This window comes from Amblyomma maculatum, chromosome 4 (assembly GCF_055883805.1).
Source record: "Amblyomma maculatum isolate TAMU_Amacu chromosome 4, ASM5588380v1, whole genome shotgun sequence".
Taxonomy (NCBI): Eukaryota; Metazoa; Arthropoda; class Arachnida; order Ixodida; family Ixodidae; genus Amblyomma; species Amblyomma maculatum.
In genome coordinates, this window is record NC_139347.1 from 75,524,298 (window position 1) to 75,539,622 (window position 15,325).

At 45.0% G+C, this 15,325-nt stretch overlaps 1 protein-coding gene across 1 annotated transcript; it reads left to right on the forward strand.

Annotated features, from left to right (window-relative positions):
- Positions 1-259: 259 nt before the first annotated feature.
- LOC146191442 (small ribosomal subunit protein uS9) lies at positions 260-12,059 on the forward strand. Its single transcript, XM_084601986.1, has 6 exons — positions 260-412; positions 500-545; positions 861-962; positions 2,121-2,217; positions 4,390-4,437; positions 11,875-12,059. Exons 1-6 carry the CDS (start codon positions 405-407, stop codon positions 12,018-12,020), a joined length of 447 nt encoding a protein of 148 aa, XP_084458112.1. The 5' UTR covers positions 260-404; the 3' UTR covers positions 12,021-12,059.
- The last annotated feature ends 3,266 nt before the right edge of the window (positions 12,060-15,325 follow it).

The following is a 15,325-nucleotide window of genomic DNA, read 5'->3' on the forward strand; positions in this document are numbered from 1 at the left end:
CATTGCTCGAGGTTAGGAACTTGTGTTAGAGGTTGTGTATTTTAGAGATTGATCTTGCGTAGCATTTCGACCATTTAAGTTCCGCGCGACGCACATGGTAGACCCCCTGACGGAATTCACAGAAACTATGTAGCTAAGGTTTCAAAGTTGAGAACGTTAAGTACGAGAGCTACATATTCCTAACTACTCTCCTTTGAATTTTTAAAGCAAATATCAAAACGTACTTTAGAAACTATGGATGCTGGACATAGGTTGGTTAGCGCCAGGCTGTGGATCAGCTTGTCACTCGGCTGAAGTCGAGACGAGATTCCACGAGATCGCCGCGAGAGCGTGCCACCATCCTTTTTATTTCGTTCCTTGGTGGTTTGACGGTTTGACCACGTTTAGGTCGGCTTGCTCACAAAATGGCAGCGTGAGTACTTTTATTCCCTTAATAAAGCTGTGCATGTCTTTGATGGTTCCGTAGACGAATTCTCAATGCCCTAATTTTTTCTTTTAGGACCACGAAGGAAGCTATACAATCTGTTCAAGTCTTCGGGAGGAAGGTGAGTGTGTAGGCCTAACTCCCAATCGTGCCGGGAAAATTTATTATAAACCTCTGTTAGCCTTTCGCCTACTTTAGCTAGTCGCGCCATGTATGCGATGGCAAAAATGTAGAGCCATTTGTGGAGCTTCAGTTGCGTATTGAACACTACTGCGTGGTTTCATCATATTTGCATGAATATGTTGGAATGTCTGCTCTGCTACACGTGTTTACAGCAAATGAAGTTTGTGATAGCATGCGGTGACGCCCGAGATAACCTTGTAGTACTGTGTCCTCATTGATATTACACAGCCATTAACTTTGCATATGCTTTCAGAAAACTGCCACTGCAGTGGCATACTGCAAGCGCGGCAATGGGCTGCTCAAAGTGAACGGCCGGCCACTGGAGAACATCGAGCCCTTGACACTGCGCTACAAGGTAATTGTCCGATCGGTAGCGCTTGCGATTGGGAATGCCTCGAAGCACGTTTTAGACGCACGTATAAATGAGATCATTGGAATTTAAGTTATTTTGCTTGGACATCTGTAGGTGCACTCATACTCGCTTGCCTGTTCATTTGACAAGAGTAGCGGTTTCATTCATAGTATGTAACGGGCTTGCGTGTTGGAACAGATGTTGTATTTCTGATGCACTGGTCGTTTTTTGACAGGGGTAAGTCCGTGGAGTGTTGTGCGTCACTTCGTTCTTATTGCGGTTAGCGTCACTCCGCGAGGTACGCTTTCTTCGAGCTGAATTTCACTAAATGTAAAACTGTTAGGCGCAAGCGTTTTGCCCTATACACGTCGTTGGAAGTGTAGCTCTGTCTATTTTGTCGTTTTGTTTATCTTAATGGACTGTGCTAGATGCCTCTCAAATTGGCAGCTACTGCTCTAGGCGTCTTTCGTCTTACTGCTCACGTGACATTTCGAACTTACATTTAACACGATATTATTAAAGGCCCCTTTTTCCGGAAAATCAGCTGGCAGGTGAAATATATGAACACTGATTCCTCTGTCTGTTGTATGATGTAACAATATACGCATAAACTAATACAAAGCTATTTACAAAACCCAAGATGCTAAGTATGCAAATCTGACAGATGACAAACTTTGCTGAAAGTTTTATGTTTCCATCTAAGCTTTGCTGTCACGCAGTTGAGAGGTTGGGAGGAACTGTCGATTTATTTTGCACATTTGAGGTGGGAAAGGCAGCGGGGATGTAAGAATCAACTTTGGGGCTTTTGGAGCCAGAGTCGGGCACACTACTTTTAGGCCATGTGTGCACATTCATTTGGCTTGGTTAAAATGGGGCTTATCTGATTTGGTAGTCTCTTATGACTGGTAGCTGGATTGCATGGTAACTTGGGGCTATGTGCTATAAGGAATGGTAATTAAATGGGCAGACACTGTGCACACGAGCGAAGAACTGCTAGAGAGCTACTATAATTTAATTCCAAAGCTGTACGTTAAAACGCTGAGCACTCCATTTTTCATCATGTGCACCTTGACCTGCAGACACTGGCAGCTTTGCTTTAGCAACCCTTTAATGACTACAGTTGAGAATTAGTTGTGTGACCCATGCTTTATTTCTGTGCAGTTGCTTGAGCCCATTCTGCTTTTGGGCAAGGAGCGCTTCGCTGGTGTGGACATAAGGATCCGTGTCAAGGGCGGTGGTAACGTTGCCCAGATCTACGGTAAGCTGGATTTAATGGTAGATTTGTATGTGACAGTGTCCACGGATATTTCCCATTTACCTGTGCTAGCTCACGTCTTGTTTAAGAGTGATTGCAGGCAAGTCTGTCTGTGCAATTTTTGTTGAGCATTTTCAAAGCCCTTCTGTTTTCTTTTCTTTCTCTTATTTTCTAATTAAATGAAGCTGGTATGTCAGGATCCTCTTGTAACTTTGCATATACCCCGAGTAGACTGTTCAAAATGTAGTGTATCATTGGCCTTAGATCATTGGAATTGAAGCAAGCTTGATTCATAAGCGCTCAGGATAAGTAAAAATTGAACTTGTATTGCTGTACAAGTGATGAGAGGAAAAGTGACAAGGTGTAGCCGACAGATGATAGAGACTAGCCCTGGCGTCTGACTGTGGATTGGAGCTTTTCAGTTTAACAGAGGTTTTTAATGCTGAAGTTCATGGCATCATGTTTTAAAAGCGAAATTTGCTTTTAATAAGAGTTTGTCAAAAACCATATTTATTCAAGACGATATGAAAAGAAAAATTACAAATTTTTTTACGCAGGTAGGGCAAAAATTATTTAAACATTTTCTGCAGTTGAACTGTCTGCATTACATCAGTAAGTGTCAACCTTTCGTGTGCAAAATTTTTTGGTTATGTGAGAAAATGTGACCCCTAGTGAATAGTTGGCAGGGCAATGGGGCAGCAGCACGTTATGCAGATGCCATAATGTAAACCAGTGTTTCTCAAATGGGGCTTCGCCAAGTGATTTTTAAAGTACACGAAATCCGCACACACACACACACACAGAAAAAGGTTGCAGGATAGCTCTATCCTGACCAGACAGTTTCCAGGGCACTGCTGCACGGGGCTGCAATGCAAAATGTCTAAGTTGTCCGACGAGTAAGCGGCACGATGTTGGGAGGAGTCTAATCCATTCTAGTAGCTTACGTAGTCGCCTCTGTCGGCCGTGGTGCATGTTTTTAAGAGGGCAGTTTAGCCTTGACGCAATCCCAATTCCACGACCTGCTCTGAGCAAGATACCCCTCCCCCAGTTTCAAGTGGTCCCATACACACACATGGTTGAGAACAACTGATGTAAACAATACACTGTGTCACTTGGTTTGACTCCGTAGGGTTTTTAAATGACGCCACGCATTGGAAAAGCGAATCTTATAGAATATAGTGCAGTCCACTTATAGCGATATAGAGAAAACCTGAATGTATGCTCGTTTTAACCGGTTATCACTGTATCTGAACTGGCAAGGGTTGGTGGGGATGGGTGGTGAATACAGTAAAACCTCGTCGATATATTTTTTCAGGAACTCTGGAAAAAAGAAAAACATCTGGGAAAGCATGATCCGAACTGCCCGATTTTTAAGAAATTTAGCTACCGAGTGAGGCACAAAGGCATTTGAAATTGAGACTTTCACTGCATAGTAGCGTAGATAAGCATTTATAGGCAGTATGCATTGCTATTTGTGTTTTTATCTCTCATAGAATTCAGTTTTATTTGCGTTGGTCTAAGCAGGGAAGAGATTTAGTAACAAATGCGGTTTGTAGAAAGCAATGGCGAGTTGGGATCGCTTCCTTAGGCGGCCGCACCCTTTGCGCAGTGGCAGCTAAGCAAAGCTTCCCCTCATCCCTCCAGTATTTGTGATTGTAATAGTGCTCATTTCCTAAGGCCACACGCAACGCCCCGTTGATGATTTCTCTACACTGGTCCATTTGCACCATTTATGCCAAGTTTTTATGTCACTCTGCTCATGTTTTATTTTTTTATCAAACATTCAGGCAAATTTTTTGTGGTAAACCTCTTCCGGGCTGGCAGGAAGCTTTCGTTTTATCCTGTGTGTTGCTAATAATCGTATTGTTATATATGATTTATTTTTACATGCAGACCATGAGGAAATTGATAAATGCAAGAAATTTGATCGTTACAAGTGATGTGCCATTATATCTGGTATCATAATTGGGTTACTTTGTGGTTCCCCTTTTACCCAGTGGATGGCCTCTAGCTCTTCAGGGGTGCTCTGGAAGTGGGAAAATACGACTGAAATATTTTATTGTTGCCTATTGATGGGAATAGGCGTGTGGCAGGAAAGTGTTAAACTGAAAGTGCTGCCTATAGATATGAAATGTTGCAACAGCTCTAAATGTTCATTGACTTTGCTTTGCACAGCCATCCGGCAAGCCATTTCGAAGGCCCTGGTTGCCTACTACCAGAAATGTAAGTTTTCTTCCATATTTTATGATGCTGTCGTTGCTGATCCAAACATTTATGGTAGCAGATTGATTTTTCAGACTCCAATAATTTAGACTTGTGCAATATTTTTGACTTCATTCAGGAACCTCCCCGTGCCCCATGGGAAAATGTAAATTTTCGCGACCAATATTTGGGACTCTATGGTGTCCAAAAGCTTTTTTTTTTTTTCCTTTTTTTTTTTTTTTTTTTTTTTTCGACCGAATTTGGTTGCAGGAATACTGTGGAGATTGTTTTTTCGGCATGACATAGACATGAGGTTGTAAATAACTGGTTTTGCATGGCCGTGAAAGTTAGGCTGAGCAGGGTCATTCGGACGGACTAGCTTAGCTCTTTGCTCATCGTTGCCATTTGAGGCAGCGCAGTAACGCTCGTCGTTGTCATTGCTGTAGTCTACAAAGAGTGCACAACCGGACTGAAAATGAAATGTGAGCACTGTCCGCCACAGATTGTGCGGATGATGCCCGTGGGGTAAAGTGGGGGTCAGTGCATTCATTGAGGCTCTCATTACTCTGGCTTTTTTCTTGCGAGTTCCATCTCGGGGTCTTTGCTACCAACTGAATGTTGCTTCGCGCGCCGCGTGTAATTCGTTTGCGTCATGAGCGTGACCTGCAGCGTCAATGTCGTGAAATGGACATAACAGTGGCATGACTGGCTGAGATGTTCTAACTGGTGGATTGTAGTGGTTGTAGGTTAGCACAATCCACTTCTGCTGCGGGGCACTACTGTGTGTGTGGTGACCGCCTTAAACGCTTTGCAAGCTTCCCGGTGTTCTGTACACACTGGTGACGGCGGCTGCCGTATCGGATCAAGCTGTTGCGTGCGCATGGGCGGCACGCTGAAGCACAATGCAGTAGCAGTTTGTGCCATGCTTTAACTCTCTATTATCAACATATTAGTTAACAAAACATCGGGAGCGGTGAAGGTCCTGGTTTGTAAAGCTGATTTATCGCAGAAAAGCATTTTTTTTTATGTTCACAGATTTTTTACTGTTCGATTGCTCTGATTTCCCGGGTCTATCAGAGTCTGAAAGATCGGTCAGCGACTGTACTCTTTGCATTTGCTCTCAAAGGCAGCCCTCCAGCCACTGGCATAAACTAACTCTAATGATGTTGTATCCTGCTGGTATAACAATGCAGGGTGTGGCAGATGAAAGTGGTGGGTTCACCACAGCTTAATTGGATTAACTGTAGTGTCATGAAAATTGGCTGATGTTATTGATTGAAGGTTAAGAGGCACCTGCCATGTTTTATTGAGCTGTATCAGACTGGCTTAGCATGGTATCATAGAGGGCTGCCCAGGGGAAAAGGGACATTTGCTTAACACCATTGGCCTCCTTTGAAGGGCATTTGCCACTTGGATCCTAGTATTTTATTATATAATAAAAATTGCATCTTCCGTATTAGAAACTGAGCTGTGAAAGTTGACTGGCTGCCTAAGCTTTTAGTGCATTTCAAGGATGCTCAATTCAGAAAATTTGTCATTTTGCTGGTCATGATTTAAGCTCATGTTTGAATATGTGCATATACAGGCCCATTGGCTTCTATCGTGCAAGCACTGAAACCGATTATATTAAATGGAAGTAAAGATCATAAAAATATTTGCAGTTCTTTGAGCATCGTTGGTCTGGACTAGTGGTTATTCAGCAGTATCTGGGACCTAATCATTGTGACAAAGCAGAGTTAGTGTTGCAACGGTTTGCATTGAAGCTGTGGCTCTGAATGACATATTTTGGGTTCGGATGTGCTGCCTCGATTGGTCACCTGCAAATTGCACGAATCACTTCATATAACTCTTTTTTTCATGCATAATGCTGCTGCGCTTTCGTGCGGAATATAACTGTTGCACTTGAATCGTACAAATCCTTAGGGTGTGCAGGGTGAGCGTACAGTCAGCCCGGTTATAGCGAAGCCACTTGTAGCGAAATAGCGGTTATAACGAAAGAAGTTCCAATTTCCATTTTTGCATTTTTAATACAATTTGGGTCCAGTTTAACGAAGTAAATAAAGGCACGTCAGTGGATATAGCGAAGTGATTTTGTACCAAATGGAAAATAATGTATCCATCGGGAGGGAGATTTTTACGCCCTCAGGCAAATTTTTGTGCAAAATTAAGGACAAAATTTGGCTGACGTCCGCATCCACAGTGTCGTCTGCTTTCCCGCAAATAGAAAGGTTGCTTCAGTGCATCGCTTGACATGTCGTCTTTGTGATGTGGCGTCTCGTTGAGCCGGTTGCGCGGGAGGTAACAAAAGTAAGAAAATAAAAGGAAATTCTCAGTTACGTCAAGGAGCAGTGGTAGACTTGGCCAATTGCAGTTCTTGAATTTCTCTGTCTGGGGCTTCTCTCTTCTCGGTTCTGGGCGCGGGAGAGAGAGTCTGGGAGGAAGCGTCGCGGGAGCGTTTCCTCCGCTTTCGTGGATCTTTGTATGCATTCCCTCTCTGAGGCCATTACGCCTTCCAGCCTTGTTCCGCTTCTCACCTTTGATATCTCGTGACCCCCGACTGCGCCTGGGCAATTTTTTGACAACGGACCTACTCAGTTATTCCATTTCTCGGACCTGACCCTTCGATTTCTCGGCAATGTCGAATCTCGTGAGCCCCACCAAAACGGGAAAGAGAAAAGTGTTGTCATTGAAGACTAGGCTTACCATTCTGGATGAAGTGCGCTGAAACGTGAAGAAGAGTGATATCGCTCGGAAGTATGGAATTGCACAGCGCACACACTACGATAATCAAGAACGGCAGCAAGATTGACGCCATTCTCGATGGCGACATTGGCAGCGGGGACCGAAAGAGGATTCGGTGTGCCACATACGACGTAGAAGCCGCACTTTACAGGTGGTTCATAGATACCCGATCAAAGAACATCCCCGCTCAGTGGACCCATCATGCTAGTGAAGGCTAAGGATTTGGGCTTCGCTCTTGGTCATGATGACTTCCAGTCGGAAAATGAGCAGCAGCGCGAACACGGCGCCTGCAGAGGATGAAGCAGCCACGGTTGACATCGCTGCAACAGCTGATGGTGCCACCATGACAGCCTGCTTAGAGCAGCTATGGGAGTCTGCTAAAGAGTTGGGCCTTGTGCCTCCAGGTCTGTCTCACATGGACTTCATTTCGGCCGACGATGAATTTGTTGCCACGCAGGACTTCACAATTGACGAAGTTGCCGGGAATGTCACGGAAGGGACGGAGAGTACCTCTGAGAGTGACTGCGACGACGCTAGTTGCGCCCCTCTGCAGTGGCCTTCGCAGCAGTTGACACACTGCAGATGTACAGTCGGACCTCGATATATCGAACAGCGCGGTGATCGCAAAATAGTTCGATATAGCCAGAATTCGACAAATAAAATCGTGTAGAAAACTAGTACAAATCAATCAATGAACCAATCGGGGCGCAATACTCACTTGAAGCTTTTAACAAAGTATTTTATTTATTTGGCTGAAAGTACTGTAGCATCGTAGCCTGCTTCAAGTTGGAAACCGCGTGCTTCACCATGGCCTGCTCAACATAGTCTAGACGATCAATCAGCGATAGTCCGGTGCCTTCTATTGTGCCGCAGTGGCGCCATACAAGGGCCAACGCAGCTACAGCCTCAGTGGCAGTCGGGAGAGGCGCACTGTCAGCGCTTGTTGGATCAATCTCAGCAGCGTCTTCGTTTGGCCGCTTGGCAGTAATTTCTGCTGTGATTCTCTGCGAATTTCTGCTAACTCCTGCACTGCTGGCATTGAAGTTCTCAGCGCCGAGAATGAACGCAAAGTCCTTAGCTTTCTGTTGCAGCATCGGTCCCAATAAAGGAATATTGCGGGTCCTTGTGTCGATAAACCATTTGTGCAGCGCCTTCTCAACGTCTTTCTCAAGGCAGCTTTGTGCACCAGCCGCACGCCTGAGTGTTGGTTTTGTTCTGCCTTGGCCTTTATGTCAGTCTTGTTTTTCCTCAAAGTGCTACTTGGTATGTTGAAAGCTTCGGCAACACTTGATTTCTTTTCACCATTCTGGATAACTTCTAATTTCGCGGCAAATGTCAGGGACTTCTGCTTCGCGTTTGTAGCCATCACAACAGAATACCAACCACGTATGACAGGCCTAAGCCAGGCATAAGCGATCACACAAACCACACACGAACGCACGATAACAAAGACTGGCGCCGCCACTATCTTTTCGAGGGTGTTGCGGGAAAGCCCGCCTCCTGTCAACAGAGCGCACGTGGTCTGGGGTGGTGGAGTTTGATATACAGTGGACGCCCAATAAACGAAACTCGGTTGAATGAAAATTTCGGATAAATGGAATTAAGTAGCGTTATTTGGTTGGATTCCTATACCAACACAGTAAAATTATTCGGTTAATTGAAACACCGCTTATTTGTTACCCTCGGTTAAACGGCACAAAAGCTGAACATTCGGAATCTGACCAGCAAATATGTTCTCGCACATGGCAACGGTAATCTCACAACCATGAACAAATACTTCACAGCCAGAACTACAGCTGAGGCAAGCCAATCCAGTAGCCATCGTTGTTGCCGCCGTGCCGGATCGTCGTGTCGCGTGTTGTCCCGGTGCTCTGCGTTAGGCCTACGCGAGGTCAATGCTTGGTCGTGATGGAGAACGTTCAGAAACGACCACACAAAGCGCTCTCGCTGAGAAGAAATTACAAGTTCTTCAGGAGCTTGAGCGAAGCGGCCTGTCGAAAACAGAAGTTGCGAAGAAGTTCGACATCCCGAAGTCAACGCTGTCGCGGATATTGAAGAACAAGGCCACTATACAAGGAGCTGTGAAGACTGGGACTTTTGCTTCAAGCCGAATGCGGATGAGGACAACGCCGCATGAGGAATTAGAAAAAGTTCTCTTTTTATGGTTTAAGCGTGCGCGGAGCGCTAATTTTCCGATAAGCGGTCCCATTCTGGAGCAAAAGGCGCGGGAGATAGCCTTGCAACTAGGAGCCGACAACTTTAGCGCCAGCGATGGATGGCTCAGCCGTTTTAAAAAACGCCATGGCCTAGTCTTCGAGACAATCTCCGGTGAAAGTGCTTCCGTGGACAAAGACTTGTGCGCCGACTGGCAACAGGGGCCACTGCAGGATATTTTAAGCAGCTATGAACCACGAGACGTGTTCAACATTGATGAGATGAGCCTTTTCTATAAAGCACTTCCATCTAAGACACTGGCCTACAAAGGCGAAGCCTGCACTGGTGGGAAGCGCAGTAAGGAGCGCATTACGGTGCTCGTGGGCGCGAACATGGCGGGGACGAAAAACTGAAACTGCTGGTAGTCAGGAAGGCAAAGCACCCACGTTGCTTCAAAGGAACGCGAAGTCTTCCTGTGACGTACACTGCCAATAGTAAAGCGTGGATGACCATGGCAATATTTGAGAACTGGCTGCAAGAGGAAGATGCAAGGTTTACTAAGCAAGGCAGGAAAGTTGTTTTCATTGTCGATAATTGCCCTGCCCATGGGCAAGTGGAAGGACTGAAGTCCATCAGCCTCGAGTTTCTGCCTGCCAATGCGACTGCATTGGTACAACCTATGGATCAGGGGGTAATACAGAATATCAAGGTGCATTACCGCCGCCAGCTGCTCCACCGCATGCTTCTTTGTGCCGACAGTGGCAAGGACTACAGCATTGACTTGCTGTCGGCGATACATATCTTGGTCCGTGCCTGGGAACAAGTGCAGGCGACAACAGTGCAGAGGTGCTTCCACCATGCAGGCTTCAGAGCTCATGAACCATTACCTCATGAAGAGATTCAGGCAGGTAGTGCCCTGTGCTCCTTTTTCGCGACAGGACTACGAGGCTGTGGATGCCCACGTGCGCACCTGTCGTGAGGAAAGTCTTCAAGAAATGATTGCCGAGGTGCAAGCCGACGACCAGTCCTCCTCCTCCAGTGACGAGTGTGAGGACCCTGAGCTAAGTGCAGTGCCAGATAGTGCAGCTAAAGATGCGGTTGCACTTCTGCAACACTACTTTGAACATGAGGGGTGTGTGGAATTTCTGCCAAGCTTGTCGAGTATGCACACTTACTTCGTTAAAAAGCAATTGAAAAATGTTAAGCAAACTAAGATTGATTCATTTTTTTCTTTGCACCCACAACATTAAGGCTTGGAACAATTTGAATAAAGTTTTGCATCACGAAATATGTGTACTTTGCTTAAATGAAACTTCTGATAAATGGAACACTTTCTGAATCCCCTTCAAGTACCGTTTAAGAGGAGTCCACTGTATCCATTGTACATCCGGCCCCGTTCGAAATACAAAATTAAAGCATGTGATTTTCCTCGTGATATAGGAAATGTTCGATATACGTAATAATTCACTAGAATAGCAGCTTGAGCATGTTGGTTATGCATCTTGAGGTAACAGCGCGGAACACAGGTTGGGAGCACAAGATTAGAGGACGACACAACGAGCACTGACTTTCAACGTTTATTTTGGAAAACCCTCAACTTCTTATACCCTAACGCCACAGATCGCGTACAAATGACTTGCACATTTCAGCATAGTTATAGTAAAAAACAACAAAATAAAACATAATAATAGATAAATAAATACACGTGCCGCATAACCTTCTTTTGCACACAGCATGGTGCACTCTCTGAACGCTCATGGAGAAGATTGCACATTCAGCAGTTCGATTTCTTTTTGTGTTAACAGAAGGGCGGTTTGCTTACACATCGTTCCTGCAGTCTAGCTATCTCAGCGGCTTCAATTATCTCGCGAACCAGCGGCTCATTGTTTTGCTAGCACTTTACATTGTGTGAATTGCACGGAGCAAGTTTTTGACGCGCAGTCTCTTACATGGATCCCCAAATGCCTGCTTTTTTGTTCAACGTTGTTTTTGTGTTCTTCCAGCCTGTCATTTGTGCACCCTAATCTTGTGCCCCCGTCCTGTGTTCCGCTCTGTTACCTCAAGATGCAATAATTCAATATATCTGTGTTCTATATATTGAGGTTTTGGGACGGTATGGAGGCCGCGATCCTGAAGACCGCACTTGCAAAACTTGTTCAAGGAATGCTGGACCACTTTGTCCAGCGACGATGAAACAATTTACTCAAATTTGCCTCTTTTTTTTATATATAGTCCAGATACAACGAAATAGCGGACTTCGTTATAACCGGGCTAGACTATATGCAGTTCCATCTCGTTTAATGTGGCAGCATGAGCTCAGCTGAAGGAGAAACCCTCGTTTTCACAAACAGTGGATGCAGCAGTTGGACGACGACTGGTCTGGATGTAAATTGCAGGCCTGTTGAATTTGTCCCTTCAGTGCTATGCATTGCACTGAAGTGGAGCAGTTGTGATTAGGCGTGGAGTTTATGCTCATTTTGACTATGTGCGAAATGTATGTTTGTGATCGGCCTGTCATAACAGCATGCTTGCATCTTTCTCTTTATTCATGACAACCTGCAGATGTGGATGAGCAGTCCAAGAAGGAGATCAAGGACACCCTGATCCAGTATGACCGCACCTTGCTTGTAGCCGACCCAAGGCGCTGCGAGCCCAAGAAGTTTGGTGGACCAGGTGCCCGTGCCAGATACCAGAAGTCCTACCGTTAAATTTGCCTTGCGCAATAAATCCTCTGCCCCCATTTGGCATATGTGACGCCATTCAATGACTGCTTCACACGGTTCCACTCAGTTGTGAAGTTGTCAACAGGCAGCATAGCTGCCATGAATTGACATGGCTGCCAAAAATAAAGAGCAGGTGCTTAGGATCGCTAGTGCTTGATAGACCCTTAGTGAAAATTCTGTTTTGGTTTCGAAAAGCATGTAGGAAAGCAAAGCATTGGAAGGAGAGTCAGCACTGGTGGCATTGCGAGTGGTGCAACGTTTGCAGCTGGGAGCCTTGCCTGCGTGAAGAGTTAGCGCTGCGCATTGGACAGATTGGTGATGTGCAGTATGGGGGCCATAAAGGCTGGAAATGTCAGTGTAGATGCTGCAGCAATTGAAAAATTCAGTCTCTTGCTTTGTGACATGCATTTTAGGTGTTTGCACGCTGCCACATGCACAGTCCTGTGATTATGGGGACTCTGCAGGTTCGTGGAGCATGCGCTGAAAGCGTCTGGTAGAAGTGCTGCCCCAAACTGCTTTCCGTGCTCCGTTCTGCTCCAAAACAGAATACTGCTTCAAAACTGCTCCGAACTGATTGCTATAGGCATCAAATTTATGTGAACGTGGGAATGATGGCAGTGCATTGGCGGCAGATATGCAACGCATCTTCCACTGGGCTGAATACAATGTTTCCGAAAGGTACGGAAGCTTTGAACTTAAATATTTGCAAGTAAATTCATTATGACCCACAAGCAATTGGAGGTAATTGTGAAAACATCACTGTGCATGTGACAGCACATCTCGGCCTTTCGAATTGCTGATGAAGAGAAGCGAATCAGGTAATAGCGTAAACTACTACAAACCATTTCTGAAACTTATCCAGGTGCAAAAACTGCAGAAGTTTTAATGCTCATGCTGTAAGAACAAGGAGGTACTTCACCACTGAGCCTCTTATTCAGTGACAAGCTTGTGCCAATTTGAGGGTGTTGAGCCTGTGCAAGACAAAAGCATACTTCAAGCATTATGGGGTGGTGCGCCAATCACTGGAAATATCCAAGGGTGTTATAAAGCTGTACAGGGCCTATCGACAAAATTTTAAGACAGCTCCAGCATTGCTGAAGCTAAAATAAATAGCTGTTGACAGGAGGTTTGGATGAAAAGGCTAGCTGCCTTTCAGTGGCATCTACACTCCCTAAAAGCAATACTGACCAGTGCTCGTTAATTTTATCAGCACAGGCGTAAAATCGGAACGGGAATGCATATGGTAGAGGGCAGATATTCTACTTATTGATATGAACTCTAGACGTGGTACTGGTGCTTGAGTACAGCAGAGTGGCAGACTCCACATTTTCAGTAAATAAAGGTGAGCTTTCAGCAAAACCAGTCCTTCAATGCATTGAAGGACTCTGGTAAACTTTGGTGTTCGATTAGGAAGTGCGAAATCAATAATTCTGTTTGCAGTGCTGTCTTAACCATCTCTACATGTTGTAGCCGTCTGTCTTGTGTGTAGGCGGAAATACATTGAACGTTGCATAAGAAGGAATCAATTTGGGGATTTTGTCCTGGATAGACAACTGTAATTATCAAATGCGTTTAAGCATATACGTGCCCCAAAACTCATCTGCTCCTAACCTGCTTGAAAATTCCATTATTGCTGGTCCAAAATGCTTGAGGCTGCCTCCACCTCAGAAATGTTCTACTGACCGACAGCTGAAACCTAGATCTTGTGAAGAGGAAGTTGCCGCGCGTAAGCTTCTCTGGAGATCTGACGGCAAGGTCCATAAGCCGATTTGGAAACTGCGACTAACAATCGCCCTTCTGCTTTATTCTGCCTTCGTCTACCACGCAGCCTACCATAAGTAAGCGTTGCTTTATGTTCTGGGTGTTGTTTCTGCAATGTGCAATAACAGTTAACATCTGCAGGAGCTGAAACGTCACGTAGGCACGTCTGGGTGATGGGCTTCTGTAGCTAATCTGTCCAGCTGTTATCCCAATCGTGTCTGCAATCCCCCCCCCCCCCCCCCCCACACCATTTCTTCTGGGGATCCCAGTTCGTCCAAAGAAAAGAACGAATTGCAGCCGCAGTCTTCAGAAAATGAGGGTTCAATGGAAGCTCAGGTTAGTAATGCATTCGAAGAGAGCACTGGAGGCATTTTATTAGATGAAAACGAATTTGATGATGAAATGGAGGACTACAATTCGCGCCATAGTTTTGATGTTGAAAACGGCAGTGAAAATGAAGACCACGAAGAGATTGTTGAACATGTTCAAGGTGACGCTTTTGGTGCACAAAGCCCCATCAACCAGTCCCAACTAGGACTTCAGGCAAGTGCTCCTTCCTCGCACTTAACAGGTGATGGAACAGCGTCAGATCCTGTTGAGTCTGCTGGTACAAAAGATGGCACTACAGCGTCGAAGTGGGATGACCACAGTACAGACAGTGACAACTCTAGTGAGGCAGATCATGTCAAACGTGCAAGTTCAGACTTTGATACGCAAACTAATGTGTCTTTGAAGGCAAATGTAGGCTGGAAATCAGAAGTGAAAGAAGTTGAACTTACTTCTACTGAAGAGGAGGTGATCTTTAGCAATGCCAATTTCAATGAAAGCAGAGACCGTAGCATTGAAGCTGGAAGCACACAACCTTCAAGTCTCCAAGAGCAAGCTGCTCAAGTATCGGATGAAAAAGGGGCTGTCAGTGGAGAAGATACTGCCGAGTGCATTAAAGAGCCAGCAAAAGAACCAAATGGATGGCTTATGCTTATGTGCCCTTCACAACCATTTACTTCACGCCTTGCATTTAGGGGCGAGATGTTTAATGTTGACTAGATTGTTAGTTTTAATGCATTTGCTGGCAAGCTGTGCTGTCAAACACAACATGCTTACATAGACTTACTGGTGTATGTGGCATTTCACGTTTCAGGAGCATTGAAAAAAATATTAAAATTATGAGATCATATACATTTTCAGTAGCGTTACTTGATTGCAGATGTGTTTATTTTTATGATGTATGTCACTGGTTGGAAATAACCAATGTTGAAGCTTATCTGCTTGAATGAAACTGATTTGAATAAAGAACTTGATTATTTTATTATACTTTTAGCCTGGTTCATCATTATCCATTTTAGTGTATTGGTGAAGAATAGGATGAGCTTGATCTGCATGGGGGGGTACTGGCATGGGTGCCAGTTTCAAATTAGAGCTCAAAATGGTGCATGGAAGATCTTGACGTGTAGTGTCAGCAGGAAAGACCAGCTGGATTGGTATATTGCAATTTTGGTTCATGGCTACATGTGCAGCATCCTTCTTGA